Source organism: Neomonachus schauinslandi, chromosome 2 (genome assembly GCF_002201575.2).
Source record: "Neomonachus schauinslandi chromosome 2, ASM220157v2, whole genome shotgun sequence".
Classification (NCBI taxonomy): domain Eukaryota; kingdom Metazoa; phylum Chordata; class Mammalia; order Carnivora; family Phocidae; genus Neomonachus; species Neomonachus schauinslandi.
Genome location: NC_058404.1, coordinates 52,651,303 through 52,675,782, shown reverse-complemented (window position 1 = coordinate 52,675,782; position 24,480 = coordinate 52,651,303). Strand labels below are relative to the sequence as shown.

General features: G+C 42.2%; 1 protein-coding gene across 1 annotated transcript in view; it reads right to left on the bottom strand.

Annotated features, from left to right (window-relative positions):
- The window catches only part of BLK (BLK proto-oncogene, Src family tyrosine kinase), a 68,121-nt gene that overhangs the window by 14,164 nt on the left and 29,477 nt on the right, over positions 1-24,480 (bottom strand). Inside the window, exons 2-5 of the mRNA XM_021698849.1 lie at positions 6,051-6,159; positions 3,459-3,510; positions 1,565-1,658; positions 508-606 (exon numbers count right to left, since the gene is read on the bottom strand). Of these exons, the coding sequence (XP_021554524.1) occupies positions 508-606; positions 1,565-1,658; positions 3,459-3,510; positions 6,051-6,158 (353 nt within the window). The 5' untranslated portion in view covers position 6,159. The remainder of the gene's footprint in view (positions 1-507; positions 607-1,564; positions 1,659-3,458; positions 3,511-6,050; positions 6,160-24,480) is intronic.

Sequence of the window (24,480 nt, the reverse complement as noted above, 5' to 3'; positions counted from 1 at the left end):
GTTTGCTCAGCGTGTGCTGTGGGAGGGAATAAGTGACTGGTGCTGTGTGGAAGTGGGTTATGAGGATGCTGGGGAGTAGTGCTCTCTGGAGGCCAATTCTGGATGAAGCCACCATGCTGTGAGTCCCCCTGAGGTCTGCGCCCCTGAGGCCTGCCCACTGGAGGCATGGGAGGAGAGGGAGCTGATCACCAGGCCTCGATGTTAGCTTGCAAGGCCATGGGCTAGGAGGGACGTTTCCCTCCAAGTGAGCCAGGGGAGGGGCAGCTCCATTTCACAGACGGGAAGAGTGAAGTGAGGACGGAGGGGTGGCTCCCTGAGCACCAGGTCGTCTGGGACGGTGGATAAGCCCACCCCGCAGTTCCAGTTGGTGCCCCTTTCCTGTTCCTTCCACGCTGGGCTCACAGAGGCTCAGCTTTCAGCCTTCTGACCCCTCCCTGCCCAGTAGACCCCAGAGCAGAAGCAGCAAGAGTGCCTCTGCTTTGAAGGGCCTTCCGTGTGTCCACCTACTTTTCCACTTCCAAGGTCTCCACTCGGGCCACAAAGTTGCTGGGCACGTAGCCTTCTCTTCCAGTGATGAGAGACCTGGCCAACCACCAGTCTCCAACTCTACGGAGGAGGAGGGAAAACCAAAATGGCAGAGTGGCTCCTGTGGGCCTCTCTCGGGGGGCCGCTCACAGCCCTCCCCCCACTCGATCGCATCCCTGAGGCAGAGCAGTCACGGAGGGCAGATGAGAGGGAACGTGTACGAGTTGCTCAGTAAGGGGGCTGCTAACTTGCTGAGCATCTCACAGCCCAAGCTGCCCCTGGTCTAGGTAGGAAGGGGATGATGCAGCCTCCAGGGGAAGAGTTTGTCCAGACAGCCTGACCACCCCAGAGGGCCCCTGTCTTCTGTGAGTAGCCTTCCTCTTGATTAATGGGACAGATCAAGAGTTCAGTGAGTGAGTTGGTACCGGACAGGAGGAGAGCTGTTGCCCAAAGGAGGAGCCGGGCAGCCCACGTATGTCCAGAAGGTCAGGGCTTTCGTGCTTTTGGCTCAAGGTCATCACAGAACTTCAAGAACAAAAGCAGAACCTCAGGGCTCCACAGAACAAGCCGGATGTTTGAGAGAGAGCAGACTTTGAAGGAGTTTCTGAGAGGGAGCATTGGAAATCAAGTAAAGTTGATTTCACGAGTAGAATCCTGTGCGAGGTCTGGTCTGGCAAAGGGGACGCACAAAGCTGTGGCGGGGCTGCCAGGCAAGTGCTGTCCCCATCAAGAGGGCTTCATGGAGGAGGTGACGTTCGAGGTGGGTTTTGAAGGAGGAGTAGGATTTTGACAGTGGGGCAGGAGACAGTGAATGGGAACCACCTTGTGAGAAAGACTTTGGAATGGTAGATAGAAGGAAGACGACTGGGTCAAGGTAAGAAGAAATGGCGGTGACTGGGCTGGGGGTGGAGTGATGGAGGAGATACTCATGGAGGGTGGGGGTGGGGTGAGGTGAGGAGTTGGACGGCTGGGTGGCCATGCTGCTGTGATAGGGAGCCACAGAGGCCTCTGACCACAGAGCCGCATTCCAGAAACTTACTCCTTCAGTATCTGCAGCTTCTCCCCCTTCAGCATCTGCAGGTCCCTGTCATTCACCGAGCTGTAGTCGTACAGGGCCACCACGAAATGCTCCTCTAGAGCGAACAAGAAAGAGATGGGCACTGCTCAGGCCCAGCAGAGTGAGGGCAGGGGCTGGATAAGTCTGTGCTGTGGGCCATCTCTGGTTGCCATGAGGTCAGGAGGATGCAGGGACAGAGGGGAAGCTGTGGTGTGCTTTCTTGCTCACCGATGCAGCAGAAGACACTCCTGTCTAGCAGAGGGACTTCCTGACCTTGCTGCCGGGAACAAGGATAGGCTGCCCCACAAAGCCCATCCTGTCTTCCCCTCTGGTCTCCACATCGAGGCTCTAAGGCCTGGCCAGCACCACGCTCTCCAGGAGTGGCTGGCCCGAAGATCTAGGGAGATTGGCTGCGTTGGGCTGATGGCTGCCCTCCCAAGTTTGGGAACGAGTGTTGGCTGATTCCTTATTGCCTCGAAGGCACATGAGCTTCCCTTCTCTTCCCCTTTCCCAGCTGCCCCTTCACATCTATTCCAAAGGGGCTAGTTGTCTTGGAACGTGGCCGCCGTAACCTTGACCTGTAACTGTGCCCGAGGCCTGTCACAGTGCGCCTGGCGGGCGGTACCCCTGACTTGCTGCTGTTCATGGGAGCAGACATCTGGACGGCCACGGCCAGTGAGGAAGGCCTTTCTGAACAGCTCTGGGGAGCCAAGAGCCATTGGAAAAGTCACTTGGAGACCACCCAGCTTACCTGGGAGTAGATGACTCAGCTTTGTCACCTATGTGTGGTGTGACGGCTAGTCACCTCCCCATGGGGGGGAAGGGGGATTGGAATAGATGACAGCCCCCCCCTCCAGTTCTGAGACTGAAGTTATTGCACCAAAGGCAGTTAGTTTGTTTTCCCCAGGGCTTCCTTGCTGGGGCCGTGAATCCCCCTTGTAGGAAGTGATGGACAAGCCCTGTGGTAATTAACCGCATCCCCAGCAGGATGAGAAACACCAGGTAAGATAGCTCATCTGGTTTCAGCATCTTGCTAGGGTGTTTGACAGACTCTGAGCTCTTTCAGGTTGAAGAGCCACGTCTTATTCAATTTTGCAGCCTCCCCAGTATTTGGCTCTGGGTACTGTTTGCTCAGTGCTTGCTGGGTGGGGGAATGAGGGACGCAGGCTCTGGCAGAGCTCCTGGTGCTCCTGCAAGCCAGTTCTGAAGGAAGCTATCATCCTGTGAGCACCGCCCCACCCCAAGGTCCAAAGCCCTGACCCAGGAGGGCCAGGATCACTCATTATGCGATCCCCCACTGTCCTACCCACCAGAGTGGCAGTAGAGACTGGGGGTGAGGGAGGGTGTCCTGAGTAGTCAGAAGGTCAGTGGCAGCTTTTGAAAGTGGGGAAGTGGGCAGAAAGATGGTGCTTCCATACACGGAACAGACTCAGGGCAGGAGGGAAGATGCAGACCCGTCGGCCCTCGCCCTTTGAGGTTGGGAGTTAGAATCTTTGAAAACTTGGGTTTGTTTTTATGCTGTTTGTATTTACTGTAATATTTTTCTTTTTGTCTCATTTACAGTTTGTCAGGTCCTTTTTCTGAAAAACAAAACCCAGAAAGCCACCCAGGCTCAGATACAGGAACTGGGGCTTGGTTCCTGGAGGGGCCCCCATGGGCAGGGGCAGGTGAAGCCTGGGGCAGAGCTGGGCCACACCCCGCACTGTGCCTGGTTCAGCCCCCTGCCCCCACAGCCTCTTCCTCTCTGACCCTAAAGGGGCTGCCCTGTCCTCTCCAGGAAGCTGCTCCCAACTGGGCCCCTATTCTGCCTGCACGCAGCCCGGGCCCAGAGCAGATGGCCTGTAGAGCCTCAGCTTCAAAAGCAGCCCCTTCTTACCTTGGTCCAGGCACGTGTCCGGAGGTGCAGGAGCCAGGTGGTTAAATAGGACCTGCAGCAGAAACACACACATACACACAAGCACATGCACACACACACACACACGCTGCATTAGTTCAGCGTTGCTGGGCAGGGAACCTGTTGCACCTGTCAGCTGGGTGCCTTGTAGGGAGCGGCTCTGTCAACAGGAGGTTGCACAGGTAAATTGTACACGTGGTGTCACAACTCCTCAGGGACCAGTGTCATCTCACACGACCCCTGGACCATATACGGGGTCAGAGGAGGGGGGTGTGGGGGTGCCCCAGCGATGTAAGAGGCAGCTATGGAATCCGGCGGGGGGGGTTGGAAAGTCAGATCACCTGGATTCAAATGCTGGCTCCACCATTAAATGATGAAGCTGCAAAAGGGTATTTGTTCTTAGGGAAAATAATTTTAAAAGCACATTTCCTTAAAACTCAACAAATCTATCCCTAGGTATATACCCTGTAGAGAAACTTTTGCATGTGTGTACCCAGAAACATGTACGAAAATGCTCCCAGCAAAAATTACAATAATACATAAGTATTGTAAAGGGTGGAAGTCATCCTTACGACTAATGACAGAAAAATAGGCAAACTGGGGCACAGTCATGCAAGGAAATGCCACGTACGCCACTGTGGGAGCTCCTGAGCTCTAGCTACGTGCATTGATGTTGATGAAGGTCACAGACATAACGAAGATCTGACAACCAAGCCGTCAGAAGAATACATGCTGTTTGATTCGATTGATTGAAAGTTCATAACGGGCAAAATTAAAGTAAACAGTCTTTAAGAGTGTACACATGTGATGATACAAAAAAGCAAAGCTCAGGAATGATAAACACGTTCAGGGTAGGGACCTGCGGTGAGGGATGGACTTGGGGGGACAATGGTCACTTCTCCTGAAGGTCAGAGGGGCTGCACTGGGTGTTCATTTCATTATTCTTTTAATCTGATGGATGTGTTATGAATATTCTTTGTTTGTCTTCCCTCTTTATTGAGCACAATTTTGAAGTAGCATTTTGCCAAATTGTATGTACAGTCTGGCTCCACTGAAAATATAAACACATAATATAAATAACATCGAGAATAGGCAATTTTTAAAAATTATTATGTTATGTTAGTCACCATACATTACATCATTAGTTTTTGATGTAGAATAACATCGAGAATAGGGTCTGGGGGCAGGAGCTCTGAAGTGCTAACTCTGGGTATCGCTGGCTATTGGGATAATGAGTATTTATAATTTTTCCCATAATAGTATATTATGTAATTTTTTAAAAGTAAAAACATTGAGGCACCTGGGTGGCTCAGTCAGTTGAGCGTCTGCCTTTGGCTCCGGTCATGATCCCAGGGTCCTGGGATCGAGTCCAGCGTTGGACACCCTGCTCAGCGGGGAGTCTGCTTCTCCCTCTCCCTCTGCCCCTTGCCCCTGCTCGTGCTCTCTCTCTCTCAAATAAATAAATAAAAAATCTTTAAAAAAAAAATAAAGTTAAAAACATTCCAGGCTCTATAACTTACTAGCATGTAACTTTGGGGAAATTACTAAGTCTAAGTCTGAGTGTACCCCGGCCATCATTCACTCATTCAACAAACATCTCATCGTTCTGTTCCAAGCCCTGAACTAAATTGGGACACAGATAAAATGCCTCGTTTGTCTAAGAAACGGGATTAGCAATCCCCACGACCCATCAAGTCACTGTTGGACTAAAGTGATGACCAGTTGAATGTGCTCCTGGAGGTAGAGAGCAAGAGAGCAGGTTCCAGGCATGACTCCCAACTGCCCCAAAGAGAGGTGGCCAGGGTCACAAACAATCATCTAAAAATGCCTCTTTGGAATGCAATAACCTCAGTGAAAGGGTGCTACGTGCTCTGTAAACAAGTCAGAACTGCATCTCAAGCTCCACAGGAACCTGAGGGTTTGCTGGGGAGGTGTGAATAGTTTTAGGATTCCTCATCCCTGGAGAGTAAGCTCCTTAGAATGCTGACAGCGGTGCCGTGAAGGGGGCACTGATGTCCAGGAGCTTCTGGGTAGGGGTGGGGGCAGCAGATGTTGCTAAATGCCTCAAACCATTTCCCACCACACCCTCTTCTCGAGCTGACCTTTTTGATTTCTTTTTCTCTTCAAGGCTGCACTTGAGAAATGAGAACTGGTTAAGAATTATTGGGGACTGCCCATACCCGGTCCTGTGCTAAGGGTAGTACGTACGGAATTGCATGGTTGTATATACATCACATATTGTTACAGCCCTATCAGAAAGGCACTTTCACTATACCCATTTTGCAGATGCAGAAACTGAGGCATAGAGGAGTTAAGTAACCCGCTTCAAAGCACACAGCTGTTCGATGTAAACACCAGCAATCCGACTGCTAAGCATTCTACTAAACTGCCACACCAACATGAGGTGGTACCATGTTTGGTGGCAGCGGCAAGGAGCCGATTTGTCAGAGCCCTGAATTAGTTAGAGATGGCCCTGGAGCTGGCTGGAAACAACAGCAGCCTCCAGAGAGCCGCATGTGCTCTCTGCTCTTCTCCCCCCCAACCCCCCTCCATCTGGGAACAGCCATCACTCACCAGGGGTGGCAGTGGTGGGGCATCTTTGCTCTGGGTGCTGACCTTCATAGGACTCCACTGGCCCTTACTCTTCTCCTTCACCTGCTTTTTGCTGCTCACCACTCCCATCCTGGCAGAGAGCACACAGTAGATTAGTGATGTGACTAGGTTCTCAGTACAGAAGAACTCCCCCAACCCCTTCCGGATGGCCAATTAGAAAGAAAGGGAGGAGGGAGGGAAGTGGGGGGGGCAATGAAGGTCAAAATAAGAACATGGAGTCAGTAGGGGGTCTGGCAGGCTAAGCTCGCATTGTCTTTTTTTCCCCAGAGCAGGAAGAAGTGGTCCAGAGAGGAGGAATGACGAGGTTTAGGTCACAGAGATCATCTGGTCTGAGCAAACTGCCAGAAACTGGTGGGGTGGACCCCTATGCCCTGGGGACAGGAGCCCTGGCATCCAGAAAGAGTCTGACAACCGGTCTGGTGGTCTGGGTTCTAGTCTTCACTTTGCCACGGGAGGCATTACATGGGAAGTTCACGTTCCTCTCTCGGCCCATGTAAGAACATGTCTGAGGTTCTTCCCCATTCAGATTTTCAGGTGAGAGGCTATAAATTCAGGGCACAGTGATGGTTCAGGCATCTGAGGCCAACTGCCTCTTCTCAGTAATCTCAGGGAAACTTCCTTAGAGGTGAGAGAAATATAGCCAAGATTTTTCTTGGGTAAAGGATCCTAGAATGACAGAAGTGGGGAAGATGCTAGAGACCACAGCCAACATCACCACGACGTCAGCACCACCTCCATTCCAGGGGTGGTTATTTAGGAAGGGCTTACTCTTGACCGGGAACTTCACAAACCCTGTCTCCCGTCATCCTTTTCACTCTAAAGTAAACATAAGTAGATGTTATCACTGTCCCAGACTGAGGTTTGACATGTTCAATAGCTGGTTCACGGTCACTTAACCTTTGAAGAGCCAACTCTGGAGCCCTGGCTGACCCCACATCACCATACTCCACCTCACACCTGGCCCATCCCCAAGATGCAGACATTCAATTCCTGCTCTTGTCTGAAGGGCTGTGCGGTTGATGGAGAGTTCCTGACGGCTTTCGGATATGTTCACAGCATTTCTTTGATTCCAAGATGTACCTTTTTTCACATTTCAGTATCTCTGAAACCATGATGTGTTTTACAATTGATGATGGTTCATAAAGTAATTAGCAGCATCTTTTTCCCCTATGTTAGTGATACATAAAATAAATGCTAGCCTTCCAAACAGCAGTGTCTTAGATTTAATGAAACGCAGTGGGACTTTTCTTCCAGAAAGTTGAAAGCACATGTTTCATATTACCTCCCCTCAAACTCACCTTGAAGAAAAGGAAGACTATAATAATTTTAAATATAAGACAGAGAGCCACAATAACAAATAATCCATAAGTACTTTGTTGGAGTACGCCTTGCATACAGAGCATGCAATACCTCACATTTGTAAAAGAACAGGACTTTTTTTGTTTTTAAGTACTTTCTTTATGTCAGTTCAGATAAACCTTAGCAGCAAATGAAATTTGGTGCCAAAGTGAAACATTTCAGTTTTCAGAGATTTTTTAGTATCAGAATTTTGCATAAGGGATCATGGGTTTCTATTAAGAATTGATACTGAGCCCTGTGTCACGTCGGGCTCTCTGCTCAGCAGATGATCTGCTTCTCCCTCTCACTCTAGCTCTGTAGTCTCCCCACCCCTCAAATAAATAAATAAAATCTTTAGAGGGGGAAAAAAAAAGACTTGATACTGAATTTTATCAGGTACCTATTGAGTATCTTTTCATATGATAATTTAATTTGTTGCTGTGATGAATTATGTTGATAAATTTTCTGCTACTGAAACTTCCTTCCATTCTGAAATAAAAGCTGTTTGGTTACAATTCATCAGTCTTTTTGATACATGGATGGATCCTATTTGCCAATATTTTATTTCAAATGAGAATCAATATTCCCGAATGGGTTCTGTGTATGAGGAGTTAACACTAAGATGATGCTGGCTTCATAACATACAGGAGAGCTGTCCACCTTTTTTCCTATGGCCTTGAATTGTTTTTTTTATTTTTTATTTTTTTGGCCTTGAATTGTTTAATAACCCTGGGACTCTCTGTTCTTTAAAGGCTAACTAGAACTTGGCCAATAAGTCATCTGTTCTTGGGGTCTTTTTAAAAAATAGATATTTAGGGGCGCCTGGGTGGCTCAGTCGTTAAGCGTCTGCCTTCGGCTCAGGTCATGATCCCAGGATCGAGCCCCGCATCGGGCTCCCCGCTTGGCGGGAAGCCTGCTTCTCCCTCTGCCACTCCCCCTGCTTGTGTTCCCTCTCTGACTGTGTCTCTCTCTTCAAATAAATAAATAAAAATAAAAAAATAAAAAAAATAAAAAGTAGATATTTAAGTAAATTTCCAATTTCTTTTATAGGAATTTGTCAGTTCCCATTTTTTCTCCTCCTCGCACCATTTTGATGATTTATATGATTTATTAGTAGAAATTTGATTTCCTCCACATTTTCCAGTTTGTTCACAAACCCTGTCATAAAGTTTTATGTAGTATTGTCTTGTAATTATTTTAACCTCTTCTCTTTCTTATGTCTTCTTTCTAGCTCCTAATGTTAATTAAATGAACTTTCAATAATAATTACAATTTTTAATATGATAAAATTTATCTGAAGTTTTCTCTGACCAAATAAAGTTTTATCTAGCTTTAAAATGATGAAAAGGGGGCGCCTGGGTGGCTCAGTTGGTTAAGCGACTGCCTTCGGCTCAGGTCATGATCCTGGAGTCCCGGGATCGAGTTCCGCATCGGGCTCCCTGCTCGGCAGGGAGCCTGCTTCTCCCTCTGACCCTCCCCGCTCTCATGTGCTCTCTGTCTCTCTCATTCTCTCTGTCTCAGATAAATAAATAAAATCTTTAAAATGATGAAAAAGAAGACAATAATCAAAACAGCATAAAATTGGAGTAAGAATAGACATATCATCAGTGGAGCAGAATAATGAACATGCGAACAGATTCCAGTGCATTTGGAACTGCATATATGAAAAAGGTAGCATTTTACTTAAATGGAGAACTGATGGTTTGTTTTAATAAATGGTATTAGGAAAATGGCTGTCTACTTAGAAGAAAAGACAATTGGACTCCTACCTCACACCATATTAAAAATAAATTCCATGTGTACTGAAAAAAAAATTAAAAATTTTTAAAAATTTAATTGAAAGAAAATTTAGGAGACTATATATATGACCCAGAGTTTGGAGATAACAATGAACAAGGATAGAATAGCCAGAAGCTGAAAGGACAAAAAGACATATTTTTAGAAAAAGACAAATTTATAAACGTGAAAGGTATTATATGGTAAAAGAAACCATTATGAAGTCAGTACCTGAGCAATAGATTGGGAAAAAGATTTGCAAGGCATACCGCAGATAAATGTGTATTTATAATATACACAGAGCTCATGAAAATTAACAAGAATATGGGTCTAGCATACAACCCACTCAATAGAAAAATGAGTAAAGATTGTAAATGTCAGTTTATCCAACACAAATCCCACTAGCTAAATAAACATGTGAAAAATGTTGAAATTACTTACTGATGGGGAAATGCAAACTAAGATAATAAAATAATCACATTACATCAATAGGATTGGGAAAAAAATAAAAGGAATGATAATACCAATTGTTGATGGTAAAGCAAGGGAGAATTATGTTTTCATACATTTTTGGTACAAAAGTATTTATTATAATTACTGTTCTTTCATCTCTCCTTCCCCATTGTATTTCTAGGATCAACCCTCAGTGAGGTCTGGGATCTTTGTCTTACTCATTGTTGAATCCAAATTGCCTAACAAGGAGTAAGGACTTAATAAATATTTATCGGACAAATAAAATATGAAATATTACTGACTGTGTAGAAATTCTTTCAGTTTTATTAAAATTAAAAAATACATACATCTTTAAATTAACAATCCCACTTCTGGGAATCTCAGAGACTAATTAAACATCATTATATAGGAATATATAAGATATAAAAATGTTTATTACAGCAATCTTTGTAGCTACAAAAGCAAAACAAAAAAAACCCCTGTAACTGCTCACCATTTGGGGAATTATTGAATAAATATGCATTCTAAAAGTCTCTAATATATTACACAAGTCTTAAAAAGAATGTACTAGATCTTTACAAGTGAAGCTGAGAAGAATTTCTAGAACATGTTGTTACATGAGAAAAGCAAGATGCACAGAGGTGCATGAAGTTATCCCATATTTAGAAATACCAAAGAATGAGAAAAGAAACCTCTACGCAGACACGTGCATACATTTTTATGTTACATGAAGAGAGTTTTGGGAGGATGAACACAAAGTTATTTACTTTCACTATTGGTGGTGGAGGTAGAGACAGACAAGGGAGGTGGAAAACAAAAAAACAAAACAAAAGCAAATTGTAAAAATCGTGTGTGTATGTGTGTGTGTGTGCATATTGTAGGTGTTACTGGGAAGCAGTGCCTCAAAAAGATATTTCCTAAAATGTTAATGTTGATTACCTCAGGTGAGAGGACTTCATGTGACTTTTACCTTCTTTCGTATAATTTTACATGTTCCTTGAATTCTTTAATAGGAAGCATGTATTATTGGTACAAGCAGAAAAAGAGAATACCAGTGACTTGTCCAGCAACAGAGAGGCACAAGGCCTGGGGCCAGGACCAGCCCCAGTTCTTAAGAATAGCCACTGAGCAGGGGTGCCTGGGTGGCTCAGTAGTTAAGCGTCTGCCTTCGGCTCAGGTCATAATCTCAGGGTCCTGGGATCAAGCCCTGCATCAGGCTCCCTGTTCAGCGGCACGCCTGCTTCTCCCTCTCCTTCTCCCCCTGCTTGTGTTCCCTCTCTCGCTGTGTCTCTCTGTGTCAAATAAATAAATGAAATCTAAAAAAAAAAAAAAAAAAAAAAAAGAACAGCCACTGAGCAACCACCAGGGCTGCCTGAGCCTCACCCTTTTCCTGACCTCTGGCTCAATGAAAGGTCAGCAAACAGCAGCTTCTAGAATTTTCCCAACTTGGGCTCCTGCTTCTGCCACTGCCCAAATGATCAGCCATATCCGGTCAGCCATATCGCCACCAATTTTAAACTTCCTGAGCAAATGTTTATGTCCACTTAACATAACCGAACATTTAAATAACTTGACAAAAAGTAAAATTCCTGAAATCCAATCACCCACTACTTACACTTCTTTGTCCTTCGACGCCTTAGCAGTGTATATACAGATGACTTTTCATGGTTTCTATACATATATAGGTTCTCTATGGGTCCCTCCACCCCAATAGCTCTGACTGGAGACTAGAGTTACTCAGGAGGCCATGTGACGACCAGAGCTGTGTCTGGGTGCTGGGGCTGCCACCCTGCTGTGATATTTTAACAGTTTCAGGCTGGGCGGAGCCAGGAAATGCAGAAGCCCATGCAAAACCAAAGTGTAACACATGCAGGTCCTGGGTGGCTCCAGGTGGCTTTGCTGCACCGAGAAGACACTGGCCTCTGTTCCAGTGGTGAAGGAGGGAAGGACGGATGGAAGAGAGGTGTGAGTCTGTGTGTGTGTGTGTGAGAGAGAGAGACGGAGTAGGGAGGGAAGGAGAGAGGGCGTACACATGTGAACCTGTGCATGTATCCGTGTTGCGTGTGCGTGCGTGCGTGTGTAGCGGGGGGCAGCCAGCAAGAGGGAGGGAAGGTGAGGCAAGGGACTTCTGTTTGTTTATTTGGAATGGATTCTATCCCCCTGCGTAGACTCTGACCAGAGCAGGGAGGTCCGTGTTTGCCCCAGGGGAGATGCTCAAAGCCTGATACACAGCTGCAGCCTGACACACAGCTGCAGCCTGACAAGGGATGTGGTGGAGGCAGCAACTAAAAATAGAGAAACTAGAAACCCTTTATTTACAGTTGCCCAGCAGTTCACGGGTAGAAAAGCACTTGGCATGTATGATTTATTTGATATTCATGAAAGCATCGATAGGTTGGTTACAATTATTCTCATTTTATGGCTGAAGATAAGAGCGGCGAGGTGGCTTGCTAAGGTTACACTGAGGTGGCAGAGCCAGGAGCTCGAGTACTGCCTGGAACTCACTGCTTGAAGCAGGCGCACAGGTGGCCCTGCCAGGGGCTCCATCCACCTTGACCCACAGTTCAGGTTCAGGTTCAGATACCCTATCTTCTCCTCCATGAGGGCTGCCACCTGCCTCGGAAGCTGTCCATCGAGAGGAGAAACCTCCGGGTTTGCTGCTGGAGCGGGGAGGTCTGGGGGCTGTGTGCCCCTCTGGAGTTTGGGCACACTCAGGCAGATTTCTCCCTACCCTTGGTGCAGTGCAGGGAGTCAGGGGTTCAAGGAACCTGGACTCAAAAGCAAGCTAAGTATTGGCCGTGTGAACCTGGGCAAATCCCTTAATCTCTCTGAGTGTCAGTCTCCTTACCTATAAAATGGGGAGGTTTGAAACTTTTCTTCGTTTCATACATAAAGCCTTCCTGAAAAAGCATACTCAGTGGTGAATGCTGAAAAAAGTTAAACAATGGATTTTGCTGTTTTGTGGGGGAGAGAGCAGTTTTCTACGGAATTAAGCCATGTTATGAAATTCTCAATTAAGTCTTGTCTATTTGGCAAATCTTCACCATCTATTTTCAGCCTCTCACAGATGTTTTTAAATTATGCACTCACCTATCATTATGGGCATAATTTCAATGACTATTTGACTATTTGTGTTAAATTAGAGGAAAATGCACCAAAATATTAAACCAATTGTGCAAACACAAATACCCAGGCAAAAATGGTTGTCCTGCCAAGACCAAGCTGTTAGCAGGCGGTTGCAGGCGCCCGTGATGCTGAGAAAGTTCATTCACCAGCTGACGTGCTCAAGTTCAAATGCAACATATGGAAAATGTTTTGGAATATTGACACACAAATATGTAGGTTTTCTAAAGGTCAAGACTAACAGCTTGTATATAATTCTCATGGTTGTCATGCGAAACAACAAGATGAGGGCAGGAAAAGAACAGAAGATAGAGAGCACTAAATAAATATTAACTAGAATATGCCCAGAGCAACTTGGGTGACACTTTCCCTCTCCAGAGTTTTATGATGCCCAAAGGTGGCCCTGGGATCCACTGGGATTCCCATCTTTTTTTTTTAGGAGGGGGTTCTGAGGGCCTGGTGTTAGAAGCCAGGGTGTTTGGTGGTGGTGGTGGGCAGGGGCACAAAGGCCAATGTAAATGGGGCTGCTGTGTGGCCCAGAAAACTGTCTTCTGGAGCTGCTGTGTGGCCCAGAAAACTGTCTTCTGGAGCAGTGAGTACATGGCTCTGGATCCCTCCACCTGTACTCACTGCTCCAGAAGACCAGGCATGTTATTTTAGAGGCAGGGGGATGATTTGGCTGAAAAAAAGTTTCATGCATGAAGTTATGGAATGCATATAGTTTCATGACAGAAAACTCAGCTTGACTCTGGTTTACTTTTTTTTTTTTTTTATTTTTTTTTTTGTTTTTTTTTTTAAGATTTTATTTATTTATTTGAGACAGAGAGAATGAGATACAGAGAGCATGAGAGGGAGGAGGGTCAGAGGGAGAAGCAGACTCCCTGCCGAGCAGGGAGCCCGATGCGGGACTCGATCCCGGGACTCCAGGATCATGACCTGAGCCGAAGGCAGTCGCCTAACCAACTGAGCCACCCAGGCGCCCTGGTTTACTTTTTTAAATAGCAGGTACTATAACGTCTTTAAGTACACTGTCGTGTTTGAGAGAGACCACGCAGCACGGGAGACAAGAATACTGAGCTCTGAATCCTGGTTTAGCGATTTTCTACTTGTGTATCCTTGGGCAAGTTGCTTAACATTTCTGTCTCTTAATTTGGGGATAATAACTGTTTACAGTAGAGTGTTGCAAGGATTAAATTAGTTATTACAGGCTATTGGGCCATCTTGGAACAGTGCCTGGCCTGAAGTCATTGTTTAATAAATGATTTACTATTTTTCCGCATATACAAATTATCAGTAGTAATCTCATCAGTAACAGTGTGAGATAGGCATTACTACTTTCTTCCTACAGAGAGATGAACTTGGGACATAAAGTGTCTCTCCAGGTCAAGCAGCTAGTAAGCTGTGGGGCCAGCCTTACATCCAGTTCTGACTGGCTTCTAGGTCTGCAATCTGGAAACCTTGCCTTGTTATTTGCTAAAAACTTTACCTTTCTGACTTGACCTGTCAGGCATGGGTGGGCAGCATCGAGGTAGAACAGGTGAGCCTATCTGCAAAGCCAGGGCTCAGCCCAGGTGTTCACCGCCATGATGAGATATTGGCTTCCCTTCAGTGAGTTCTCTCTTCCCTCACGGAGCGATGGCCAACATCCAGGCATTCCAAGTCCTGCCCTCATGAAGTCATTAGTGCCTCACCCATTTCCTAGATAAGAAAAGTATAGTAATGGCCCTGTCACTCTGAATCAGAGAAGAAGCCAAAGAATTTGAATTGAAACCCATTTTTTGAGTCTCAACTTCAAGATAACGGAACTTGAATGAGGCTACTTCACATTTCCCTCCACATGCGAACATGAAATAGTAGTAGTGTGGGCTCTTAGAGCTCTATATTCTTGTGTTCATTCAGTCACTGTCAATAATGTACTATGTCAGGCAGACAGAGAGAGAAAACAAAGCAGGAGTCTGCCCTGTGGTAGGATAAAGAGGTGAGACATATACCCAAGTGACAACAATTCAAGGTGGACAGAATTACATACTGAAAAGAGGTTTTGTGAGCTGAGCAAGAAGAAATCACTTCCGCCTGGAAGAAAACACTAGCTAGACCTTAAAGGACAATTCAGATGTAATATTTTAAGATTAAAACAATTTCAATGAAACATTTAAAAGTATAAAAAGGAGTATAATGAACACCCACATACCCATCACCCACATTCAATAATTGTACATTACTTTCTTGATATTAAGACAAATCACTTTATAAATAAAGGATTGAAACTTTCTGAAATGAAATGAAACAAATGGCTTGAAACATGCTATGTCGCTTCCACATACTTTGCATGCATCACTAAAATGTGGAGACATTTCTCACATAACCGCAACGTCGTTATCACACCAAACAAAGCTAGCAATAATTCCATGGTATTGTCTAACAGCCAATCTGTATTCAGATTTCCCCAACTCTCTCAAAAATGGCTTCTTGCTGTTGGTTTGTCCTATTCAGAATTCAAACAAGCTTCATACATCACATATGACTATTCTATCTCTTCCTCTACTAGAGTAGCCCACACCCCCACTTTGGTTAATTTCATGCCATCAGTTTGTAAAAACCAGGTTGGTGGTCCTATAGAATGTTCTGCATTTTGGATTTTGCTTCCTTATGATTTGTTTCTCTATCTCCCTATTCCTTTTACATAGAGTTAACTCAATGGGTTCCATTAGATCCAGGTTCATCTTTTTTCTCGTAGGGATGCCTTATGGAAGGACCATGTGCTCCACATCATATACTATAAGGAGGCTTACACTGTCTGGCTATACCACTTTGGTGATGCTAACATAGATCTGGGTTCAAGTGATGCTGGTCTGATCTCTCCATTGACAAGCTCCTCATCAACACTTCAACTGATGTTTTCATTAGGGGTTACTAAATATTACTAAATACTGATGCTCTAATTCCAACATTCCTTCCACATTTGTTAGTGGGGAGTTGAGAAAGTAAAGGATCAGAAAGAAAAAAATACCATGCATAATTCTACCGGGGTTGGGTAGTATTTGGATATAGAGAAATAGTGCTTTTCTGGAGACATGGAGATAGGAACCTTGCTCAGGAAACGAGTTTTTTCCATTGGCTGGATTGTAGAGTGTATGTCAGAATTATTCAAGAAACCTCAGTTACCACCTTGGGCGATACTTTTAAATACTAGTAGCATATTTGTCCAGTACTGATATAGGAATAGATATAGAGTTATAACTCCTGGCTGAGCATGTGGAGCTCCCGGGGCCTGTACAAACCCCTGCCAGGGGGCAAACTAGCATTGATGACTTGCGACATGGTTGTGCTTCTTGGTCAAAGTGGCTGCCAATTTAGGCACAGTGAGGAGGAGACACACATGTGGCTATTTCAACTTTGTAGAGTGAAAATATTTCCACAGCGGAAATTAACTCCCCACCATGGTAAAGTTAATAGAAAAGATTTTTGAGTGGTAAAATATTTGAGGGTGCCGAGCAAGCTTCAGGAAGGAAGACAGCAGTCTTGTGAATCTGTGTTAAGTAAAATATAGACACATGTTGACTGAGTCACCCACATTTGATTCTGCTGACATACAGAAGCTTGAAATTTGGTAGGCATTTATGAGGGAAAGTGGCACCATGTTGGTATCTAAGTTCTTATTATAATTACTAGCTTGTGAATAAAATCCCTTTATTTGGAGACAACATGCAAATTTATATTTTCAAAAACCCACAGTAGTGATAATTAAAACATGCCACTTATATGCCAAAACATAAATACAACCACTGTTGTACTTTGTATTGATGGGACTATGGACCTTAATCTACTTTTTGATTTCTAAAATTTTTTGGCATTGTTTTCATTTTTTTTAAAGGTTTTTATTTATTTGACAGAGAGAGCAAGAGTGAGCACAAGCAGGGGGAGTGGCAGGCAGAGAGAGAGGGAGAAGCAGGCTCCCCGCTGAGCAAGGATCCCGATGTTGGACTCGATCCCAGGACCCTGGGATCATGACCTGAGCTGAAGGCAGACACTTAACTGACTGAGCCACCCAGGCGCCCAGCATTGTTTTCATTTAAAAAAATTGAACAAAAGATCAAATCATGAGTTCACTACTGCCCGATGGAGTCAATCATGCTTCCTTAGCACAATTGGTCTCCAACCTCCGTTTGCAATACAACCAGACTGGGAGTTTGCAAATTCCTGAGGCCCAGCCCTAGCAGTTCTGATATTTGGGCCAGGGTGGGGCTCCAGGGTCTCCATTTTTAACAAGTGTCCCCAGTGATAGTGATGCAGACAGGTTCACCAACCCCACTTCACAAAGACCCTTTCTTAATTTGGCTGCAATTTTGGAGTATCACTCGTAAAAAAGATGAAAAAGACAGGCCTATAGACCTTGGGTATTTCTTCATATGAGCCCCTCATAAATAATGCTTGTAGTTTTCCTGCCAGTAATCCTCTCATTTTTAAATGAAATGAATTTTTTCTGTCCTCCCTACATACATTCCTTACATATTAATATATTTCTGCAAGTTTTTGACACGGGGGAAATAACTCCCCTTTCTGTAATAACAGCTAGCATCCCTATGGTACTTGCCAGTTTACAAAGCATTTTCACACACACTGTGTCTTAGAAACTTCAAAATGACCCTATGAGCTAAACAGATTTGCCATCATCCTCCTCGTCCTCAGACAGGACACCGAAGGCAGAGGGGTAAAGAAATTGAGGTGCAGAACTAGGATTTGAGTCTCATCTGTCTTCAAAGCCTTGTTCTCTCCTACTGAGCTCACAGGTATCTTCCTAGGTCTGTCTGTTCACGACTTAGACTTCTTCAAAAAGACACTATCTGGGGCCTCCTGGGTGGCTCAGTCGGTTAAGCGTCGGACTCTTGATTTCCGCTCAGGTCATGATCTCAGTGTTGTGAGATTGAGCCCCGTGTTGGGCTCTGTGCTCAGTGTGGAGTCTGCTTAAGATTCTCTCCCTCTCCCTCTGCCCTTCCCAACCCCCCCACCCCATTTATAAGCATGCGTGTACACACACTTTCTCTCTCTAAAAAAAAAGACACTATCCATCATTCAGTCTTTTCTAGCCACCTCTCCAGCGTTTATTAAACACAACCCAGAGATGGAGTGTGTAAACAGAAGGGAGCATGTGCAGAGAAGCACCTTTATCTACCAGGTTTCAGGGGGCAGGGGACACACAATTGAACTGGAAAAATTGGCTCTATTTTATGCTTTCAAAGATGAAGCTGGAAAAGATTACAGACAGAAAAAGAAACAAAGAAAAAGGTCTCAGGCCCCTGACATTTTGGGGTTAATTGTGATTATTGAGTGAATCTAGAGACACAGATGTCCAGAGACACAGAGATTTAAAATTAATGTATAAAACTCTTTGTTGTAGGATTTGCCTATTACATGAAAATATGAATGCTAATGATTACTAGTGCAGTGTCTAGTACTCTTTCTTCCTCAAGGCTAGACAGCTCAATGCTGTGTGCTTTATATATAGTATATGTAGGCCTGACAGCAGACATATTCCCTCCCATTTTACATACAAAGAAACTGAGGTTCAGTGAGCTCTAAGGACTTGCTCAAGACCATACAGGGAACCACATATTTAAAAACCAATTCTACCTGGCTTTGAAGTCCGACTGATCCCACTCTGTTCCAAAGTATGGGAAGTAATGAAAATAAGACACTTGTGATGATATCTGTAAAGAATGTGAAACTGATTCGATTATGTGTGAGTGATAGACAAGTAAAGGTGGATTTTGGTAGGATTTTAAAATAGGATGAGCATCTTGGAGATTTTCAAGTTATTCATTTATTTATAATTACTGTTGTAAGTCTCATTCTGGACAAGCTTTGTTATTCCAGGGCCAGGCAAATTTGTCTGAGTGAGTCACCTTACTGAGTAGTGCTAAATAAAAGATTAATCTCACATTGAGGAAGGACTGTAGTGGCTTGCTTCAGGGTTCTGTCTTCAGCCTTTCTTAGTAAATATTTTATCAGCAATTTATATGCTGTTCTTTAGAGCCAGATTAAAAGAAAAATCCCTCAGGAATGAGAGCCTGAAACTAACAAGTTGAATTAAAATAAGAGTAAAAAAGCATGCAATTAAGGCTAAAAAAAATCAACCAGCGAGGCACCATAGCAAAGAGGCCTGACTCAGTAATAGCGTGTGAGGGACAACACAGTGGGTGTGATGGAGAGAGCACTTCCTGACTTTGGGAACTCACAGAAATGTGTGGAATCCTGTCTTTGCTGCTTAATAGCTGTTTGATAGGCAATGTGATTTATTTACTCCAAACCTCTGTTTTCTCATCTGCATAATGGAAATAGTATGCTTACCTTGCATTATTACTATAAGGAATAAATATAGTATATAAGAGGTTGGCATGTAGATTGTGGTTCATAAAAGTAGCAATTTTTGCCTGGAAAAGACTTAGATGTGCCAGTAGGTATTAAGTTCACAAATCTGGATACAACCACCATCATGTCCACTATGGCCAATAATAGCAACTAACATGATTATTGGTGCCAGGCACTACAATTAGCTTTACGAACCTGTATCACTTTTTTAGGAAGCCAATCTTATTACCTTCTTACTTATTTCTCACACCTTCAGAAGAGCCCACACAACTTACTCAAAATGAACAGTCTGTCATTCTATTTAGGGAAGGGGTCAATGGGGAAACAGTCTCACATAGCTGCAGAGGAAATCTGTATCAGCTATCCATACAGAACTATGTCCTTTATGCATAAATATAAACAGTCAACCAAGTGTCAAAAGAATCAGAAGAAAATGAGCAATATTAAAGAGAGGATTAAAAATAAACAAATAGAATAATTCAGGAGAAAGCAGAGATAGAGTGCAGAAAATAACTTGTAAGAAAACCTTTAATTAGTGTCCTCAGAGAGATTATACAGGATATTGTATAAGTTTAAAAGGAATATGTTGATATCCTAGAAAATAGCATTAAAAGACTAATATATAATATCAGGAACAGTCAAGAATGTTCACTGCCACCATTCCTATTCAATACCATACTGTAAGTCTGAGCTAATGCAATAAGACAAGAAAAGGAAATAAAAGGTTTACACATTGGGAAGTAAGAAAGGCAACTGTTCACAAATGACATGACTGTCTGTGTAGAAAATCCGAAAGAATCAACAACAAAAAAAACCCTCCTGAAACTAATAAGTGATTACAGCAAGGTTGCATGATAAAGGTTAATATACAGAAGTCAATTGCTTTCTTATATAGCAGCAATAAAGCATTGAAATTTGAAATTAAAAACACAATACCATTTATCCCAAACAAATGAAAGACTAAAGTATAAATTGAGCAAAATGTGACCAAGATTTATATGAGGAAAACTACAAAATTCTGATGAAAGAAATCAAAGAAGACCTAAATAAATAAAGATATGTTCCATGCACAATTACAGGAAGACTCAATATTATAACCAGGTCAGTTCTTTCCAACTTGATCTATAGATTTAAGACAATATCAATTAAAATCCCAGCAAGTTATTTTGTGAATATTAAGAAACTGATTCTAAAGTTTATTTAGAGAGACATGATGTAATGAGCACTGGGTATTATATAAGACTGATGAATCACTGACCTCTACCTCTGAAACTAATAATACATTATATGTTAATTAACTGAATTTAAATTAAAAAATTAAGATAAAAAATAAAGTTTATTTCGAGAGCAAAAGACCCAGGATAACCAATACAAAATTGAAGGAGAAGAACCGTCAGGGGACTGACACTACTCAACTTTAAGACTTACTATAAAGATAGAGTGATCAAGATACTGTGGTATTGGTGAATAAGGAGATACATAGATCAATGGAACAGAACAGAGGGCCGAGAAATAGACCGCCACAAATACAGCTATCTAGTCACTGACAAAGGAGCACAGGCAATTCAATGAACAAATTATATTCTCTTCCACAAACAGTGCTGGAACAAATGGACAGCCACATGCCAAAAAAAATTATACACAGACCTTATATGTTTCACTATAATTAGCTAAAAATGGATCATGACCTAAATATAAAACATGAAATTATAAACTCCTAGAAAATACTATAGAAGAAAATCCAGTTGACCTTGGGCTTGGTGATGACTCTTTTTTTTTGGTTCAAATTAATGATTTTATTTCTATTTTTAATGCTAGCTGAGGAGTCCAAAACAGACTGATGTACATGGATATGATTTCCAAGAATTAAAAAAAAAAAAGCCTTGAAATGATCAGATTGATCCACAAGATCCCCCATTAATTCGTGTTAATTAATTAATTAATTAATTTGTGTCCCCCATTAATCTGAGATTAAAAGTCCTAGAAGTGGAAATGCTAGGCACAAGACCATAACTCTTGGAAGTCTTCTGATCTATTTTGCCAAATCAGCCTTCAGGCATTTCATACCACAGTATATGAGTATGTATTTCCCTGTACTTTCTCTGATAAAGGTTATTATTCTGTTTATACTAAGTTAATTTATTTTTAAAAAGTTATCTTTTACTTTTTAACCTAATTTTTCATAAGCGGGTAATACATGCATGTTGAAAGCCAGAAAAATTGAGATCCATGCAAAGAACAAAATAAAAATCACCTGTAATCCCACCAGATACAGAGAACCACTACGAACACCTTAGTGATGAATTTCCAGAGTTTTTATAGATGCATATACACTTTTTTAAAACTGGGATCAGGGGCACCTGGGTGGCTCAGTTGGTTGAGCATCTGACTCTTGGTCTCTGCTCAGGTCATGATTTTGCAGGGTTGTGAGACTGAGCCCCACGTGGGGCTCCGTGCTCAGCGGGGAGTCTGCTTGAAGGTTCTCTCCCTCTGCTCCTCCCCCTGCTTGCATGCTCTTGCGCTCGCTCTCTCTCTCTCTTAAAAATAAATAAGTAAATCTTGTAAAAAAAAATGGGGCCAAACGGTATATACAGTATTATATTTATTTCAATAAAGAGTACAGTAAACTATATATAAGTAAATACAATTTGGGAGCCAATATTATTAACTTCATGCCATTGTACAGACTCAACATTAATTTATTTAACCACTATTGGTCAAATAAGTTATTTGCAACCTTTGACCATTACAAATAAACCTGTAATAAACATCTTGGTAAAATATATATTTAGTCATTGGTCCAATATTTTTAAAGCTGTTTTTCTATAAGTGGAATTACTGAGTCAAAGAAGATGCACATATGTAAGGATCTTCATTTCTGATGCTGGATTGAGCTCTACAAAGGTAATGCTCATTTACATTCTCACAGCGATGAAGGAAGCCCATTTGTCTAGCCCTTCGTCAGTGGCTTTTATCAAATTTTAAAGAAATCTTTGTCAACCTGCTCAACTCACAGTGATAACATAGTTTGAATTTCATTTTCTAATAATATTTAACCTGTATTTATCAACCAGTTGTATTTCTCATGTGATGAATGGCTGTCCATATCCTCTCCTCATTTTTACATTGAGATGTTTATCATGTTCTTAATGATATACAGGACCCCTTTCTATGATAAATATATTTAATTCATACATTAATTTGTCATATATATTGTAAATATTTTTCTCGACTTATCTTTTGCTTTTTTATTTATGGTATTTATTGTACATAGAAGGGTATCATCTTTGTCTAGCCCATTTATTAATCTTTCTTACCAATCTTTACCTTTGGTGTTCACACTTAGAAATGTCTTCCCCACCCAAGATGATAGAAATATACAACTAGTTTAAAATTTTTTCACTATTAATTAGGAATATTTTACATATATGAAAATCACACTAATGTAACAGCAATACTATCAAACAGATACTTATATGATGTACATTTACTTCAGTTCCCTTTTCTTCCTCCTTTCTCTTTGTCACAGATAAAACTAAAGCTTGATCATTATTTTCCCCTTCCTCTGTTTCCAAAACTAATCATTATCTTGAAGTTAGTGAGTGCTATTACCATGTATGAGTTTGTACATTTGTGACATATGGATAAAGAGCCACAAACAATATATATTTTTGCTTGGTGTGTTTTGCAAAAATGACTTCATAATGCATGTCACCTGTTTGCAACTTGCGCTTTTTTTTTTTACCCAAAATTGTGTTTTTAAGATTTGTTCATTTTGCTACATAGATCTCTAGGTCTTTTATTTTTTTTATCTTATTCCATTAAGTGAATAAACCTCATTTTATATATCCATTTATTCATTTTTTACTAAAGAGCGGTTGTCTCCACTTTTTCATAATGACAAATCGCACTGTGATGAGCATGTCCCTTCATGCCCATCTGTGAGAATTTCTCTCAACAACGTAGCTTTAATTGACTTTGTGGACTTACAGGGCAGTAAGGCGAGCTCCACCAGCTCTACTGTGAATTTCCAAAATGGTCTCCAGAGTACCAATTTGTATGCCCATCAGCAATACCTAAGAGTTCCCATTTCTTCCATATTCTCAAACCTATTATCAGGCATTACTTTTCATAATTGTATGGGTGATAAATGGAATCCTTTTGTTTTAATTTCTTTTTCCCTGATTACTTTTGAGATGTTTTTTGTTTATGGGTCTTCCCTCTGTGTATGGTCTTCATATCCTTTGACCATTTAGAAAAAGACAGGTTTTTTTTTTTTAAAAGAACTCATTTCTAATAACAACTAAAAATATAATTGCCTAGAAATATATCTAACAAAAATGGGCAAATTTGTATGATGATATAAACTTTATTGGAAGACATTAAAGAAGTATCCTAAAGAAAGGGAGAGCTACACATTGATCATGATGAAGAAGACTCATATCTTGAAGATGTACATTCTTCCCGAATCATTTGAAAATTGAATGTGTTTTCAGTCAATATTCTAACTATTGTTTTTGAGGAACTTTATAAGCTGGTTCTAACAAATTGATTTTTCTTAACAAATCAAATACTATATGATAAATTAAAAAAATACAGTACAGCTGAAATGATTACACATGATTGGGGTGCCTGGGTGGCTCAGCCGGTTAAGCATCTGCCTTCGGCTCGGGTTATGATCCCAGCATCCTGAGATCAATCCCCACATTGGGCTCCCTGCTCAGCGGGGAGCCTGCTTCTACCTCTCCCTCTGCTGCTCCCCCTGCTTGTGCTCTCTCTCTCTCAAATAAATAAATAAAATCTTAAAATAAATAAATACATAAAATTTTACCCATGAGCAAAGGCCCGAGAACAGAAAATATATCCCTGAAGGAAAAGAATAAGATAGGAGACCCCTATGAGATACCAATGCTTATTAAAAGCTATAGCAATTAAGAGTGGAGGTGCACAGACAGAACAGGGAAATGGAATAGAGAGACCCAACCAGACCCTCACCCACATGGAAAATAGTACATTCCAGAAGAGACACAGAAGATCACCAAGAAAATGACGAGCCATTCAATGCATGATGCTAGGACAACTGGTTTTCCATATAGAAAAAACATGAAATTGTATCCTTACCTTACAATTGCTCTCAACTGTCCAATTCAAACTGATGGAAGAATTAAATGTCAAGGACAAAAATTGAAACTTTTTTGAAAAATATATAGAACATTTCAGGAATGAAGAGAAATATTTTTCTTAACAAATCAAATACTATATGATAAATTAAAAAAATACAGTACAGCTGAAATCAGTATGCAGCATGGTTGAAAATGGAATCTTTGAAATG